The following is a 3,852-nucleotide window of genomic DNA, read 5'->3' as shown; positions in this document are numbered from 1 at the left end:
CCCCCTTCGCTCCGGTGACTGTTCGCCAGGCGGCAGGGCCCGAGTCGTCGCAGCCACCTCATTGCACAACCCGGCTTCCCAACTGTTTACACAGCCCGGCCTGTGAGTGTGTGTGTATACAGCGTGAGTCACCGGGAGGCGGAGGAGGTGGAGGAAAAGGAGAAGGAGGAGTGCGCTGGCCGGGATCGGTGCGGCGCACACACTCACTCACACTCAGTCACTCTCTCCGAGCGCGTCTCGTCCGCGCTCACACACGCCGGGAGCCCCGGAGCGCGCAGGATCCCCAGCGCCGCGGAAAAGTTGCTTGGGCGTTTGCTCCGAGACTTGTTTTGGGAAGTGCATTTGCTCCGTGGCTCCTCCGAGCCTGCGGAATCCTGTCCTCGCGGCTCCGGACCTCGGGAACGCCGGCCGCCGCCGCCTCTGCCTCAGGAACTGTCGGCAGCCTCGACAACAATAGCGGCGGCCGCCCCCAGCCAGGCGCCCAGGGCCGGTGCACGCCGGGGTCCGGGGAACCGAACCGGCCTCCGCCCCCGGGACCAGCGTGGTCCCCGCGTGCACCGCGAGCGCTCGGGAGAGGCTCCTGCTTTACCCGCCGTGGGGGCCGAGCCCAGCTCCGTCTGCAAACTCCATCGCGCGGGCTGGAATAAGTCGCGGCTGCGGCGCCGAGCCCGCAGCGCCTTCCCGCGCGGATCTCCGGACGTACAAACCCGGGGGCCGTCCCGGCCCGGGACGGGATGCGGGTCGGTCCCGTGCGCTCTGCCATGAGCAGCGCTTCGCAGCCCCGCGGCCCGGCCTTGTTGCTCCCGGTTGCCCGGGGCGCCCCGGCCAAACGCCTGCTGGACGCGGACGACGCGGCGGCGGTGGCGGCCAAGTGCCCGCGCCTTTCCGAGTGCTCCAGCCCCCCGGACTACCTCAGCCCCCCTGGCTCTCCCTGCAGTCCGCAGCCTCCGCCCGCGGCGCCGGGTTCTGGCGGCGGCTCCGGGAACGCGCCGGGGCCCAGCCGCATCGCCGACTACCTGCTGCTGCCCCTGGCGGAGCGCGAACATGTGTCCCGGGCACTGTGCATCCACACCGGCCGCGAGCTGCACTGCAAGGTAGGAGCCCCGGGGCCGCGACCCCGCGGGGGTTGGGGGGTCGGAGGTGACGAGATGGCAGGCAAAGGTGCTTGGGGTGTCGCCCGGGGGCCGAAGGTGTCACCAACGCTTGAGTTTGGGGTAGGACAGATAAATGTTTTGAGCCGGGGAAGGCAGCATTTGACCAGGTTGACCCTTTGGGACGTTGAGGGGTTTTCGATGGGCTGACCTAATGGGGGCTCGGCGATCTAGAGGAAGTGCAGTGTTCAATTGCTTTATCTGTGTCTTATTCTCTTAGCGCCCAGGGCAGCGCGCGGCGTTCCATATAAGTTCTGGAATTGAAATGGATTCCAGGGCCATGCCATTCCCCTTCTCTCATTCTCCTCGCTCCCTCCGCCCCTTGTCCTGGAAGGACGCCCTGCAGGGGGTGCCTCCTTGGAGCCCGGAGCAGCCCGCCGCTCCCTTGCCGGGTTTTTAAGGCACCCAAGCTTAGCTATCCGTGTCGAGCTGGGGTCTTGGGAATTCCGGCGTGAACCTGCTCTGGGATGGGAACCCCAGAGACCAGTCTGAGGGTGTCTTCCAGCCAAGGGAGGGGGAATTTGCCCAGAGTAGAAATGTTGGAAAGCCCACACTGGCGAGGAACCCTCGCTTCCATTCATGTCTTTATTTTCCGGCCAGCGATTTTTTTTTTTTTTTTTAACATAAGGGATTTCATCCAGGAGAGACCACTCCTAGAAACAGATCCTCCCGCGCTCATAGACTCAGATCATTCCCAAAGCCCACTCTTTGGGAACCTGACACCCCCGTCCCAGACATCCCCGAGAACCCTCTGAGCTGCTGCTCCTTTTCACCCGAAGGGTAGGGTCACCCCTTAGTTAAAGTCACTCTCGGGTTTTCCGCGACTTACCTGACGCCTCCCCCCACCACCCCACCTCCCTGGGCTTGCTGCTGCCACCTACTGTCCGACCTGAATGAAATTTCAAATGCACGATCAAGCCCAGTTTAAAGGGTTTTGAAAAATCTTTTCTTTCGGTGGCTGGTGGGCTAAGAGATGCTTTGGGAAGAGTGTGTGTGTGCGGTGGGGTGGGGTGGGGTGGGAGGAGGGGGCAGCAGAGAAATTTTTCTAGCTGGTGCCAGAGCAACTAGGCCTCAGAGGTGGGGTGGGTCTGGCCATTGTGCAACCCCTTCCAGTTCCTCTGAGCAGATAATAGCTGAATCCAGATGGTGACAGGCCGTGTGTCACCGTTTCCAGTTGAGTCTAGGATATGAGTAACCGGACTAAACAAAAGGCTCTTAAAGAGACCAGCCAGCTTCTTAGAGGAGATCCTACCCATTTCCTGGGTGAAGGTGGGGGTGGGAGTGAGGGGCGGAGATAAACAAATGAAAGAGCCATGGAGAAGATCCCATATCCTGCACATTTCCACTCAAGGCTGCTTATCCGTGAGCCAGACTGTAGGCAGGTTGCTTAAGGCTGTGGTGTCACAGCCTCTCCGAGTCATCTGTTCCTTCTGACTAATGATGGATCTGCCTGTTCTCCAGTCTCTGCTCCCACTTGAAGGCTGTAGTCACCATGTTCTGTGCTCTCTCTGTGCCCAGTACTTTGGGTCTGCAGGAGGCCAGGCATTTCCAGGGCCTGCTTTTCAGCTCCTGGAGATGCCAGGGGCGACCTTCTATCAACCAGTTCCAGCAGCATTGCCTGCGAACAACGAAGGCCTGCAGAGGGTTGGGGACTTTGGGCTTAGCTCTCTGGAGCTGGTGGCCTCGTGGAAGGTGGGAGCATATATAGAAGACAGTTCTTCCAAACCTTCTATATGGGAACCTGTTGTATATTTGCTAACCCAGACCCCTAGAGGTTGCTGGTTCGGGGTGTTAAGAACAGCTGAGGCTGCATATGGAGGGGCAGCAGACATAAGAGGGTGAATGAATGGAGCCTACTGTCGACCAAGCCCAAACACTGAGAACTGCAGCCTAGCCTGGGATTTTGGAGGTGGCCTCTGCTTTTCTTGCCTCTTAAGTGGGTCACCTTCTCTCTGCAGGTGTTTCCCATTAAACACTACCAGGACAAAATCAGGCCTTACATCCAGCTGCCATCACACAGAAACATCACCGGCATCGTGGAGGTGATCCTTGGGGAAACCAAGGCCTATGTCTTCTTTGAGAAGGACTTTGGGGACATGCACTCCTACGTGCGAAGCCGGAAGAGGCTGCAGGAAGAAGAGGCCTCCCGGCTCTTCAAGCAGATTGTCTCTGCCGTTGCCCACTGTCACCAGTCGGCCATTGTGCTGGGGGACCTGAAGCTTAGGAAATTCGTCTTCTCCACGGAGGAGAGGTGAGCAGCCCCCACAGCCCCACCTGTGGCCTTTTGGAACCAAAACGAAGGTGCAGGTTGAGCCCTTAGGTGCGGTACGTTGGTTCAAAGCCACACCGGGGGCTCAGTTGTCCCAGAGTGAGTTTTTAGAAATCCTCTGCTGATGAGCCACAGCCAAAGTTGGCTTATTCTGCACTATTGTGGATGTGGCTTGGGGACACCTTGGTTCTTCTGCGAGATGTCGCGTGATGACAGGAAGCCCTCCCCACTTCCACCCCAGAATCGGGTTTATTTATTCTCCATTGTTGTCAGAAAGGTCAGTTCTTTTGCGTGCAAATGTCAACCTGCCCTTCACAACCTGGACTCCTGGAGGAAAGTTTCAAATCCTTGCTTTCACTGAGTGGGGTTTTTTTTTTTTTTTTTTTTTTTTTTTTTGTTACCTATAAGATATAACGGGGGGGGTTCTACATA

The 3,852-nt window shown here is 58.7% G+C and overlaps 1 protein-coding gene across 1 annotated transcript in view; it reads left to right on the top strand.

Annotated features, from left to right (window-relative positions):
- Positions 1-707: 707 nt before the first annotated feature.
- TRIB1 (tribbles pseudokinase 1) overlaps positions 708-3,852 on the top strand; it is a 7,897-nt gene continuing 4,752 nt past the window's right edge. Inside the window, exons 1-2 of the mRNA XM_006916558.3 lie at positions 708-1,094; positions 3,110-3,402. Coding sequence (XP_006916620.1) covers positions 735-1,094; positions 3,110-3,402 — 653 coding nt within the window. The 5' untranslated portion in view covers positions 708-734. The remainder of the gene's footprint in view (positions 1,095-3,109; positions 3,403-3,852) is intronic.

The sequence above is a fragment of the Pteropus alecto genome, unplaced genomic scaffold (genome assembly GCF_000325575.1).
Source record: "Pteropus alecto unplaced genomic scaffold, ASM32557v1 scaffold164, whole genome shotgun sequence".
Lineage (NCBI taxonomy): Eukaryota > Metazoa > Chordata > Mammalia > Chiroptera > Pteropodidae > Pteropus > Pteropus alecto.
The sequence above is the reverse complement of the archived record's forward strand: the minus strand, read 5'-3'. Positions and strand labels throughout refer to the sequence as shown.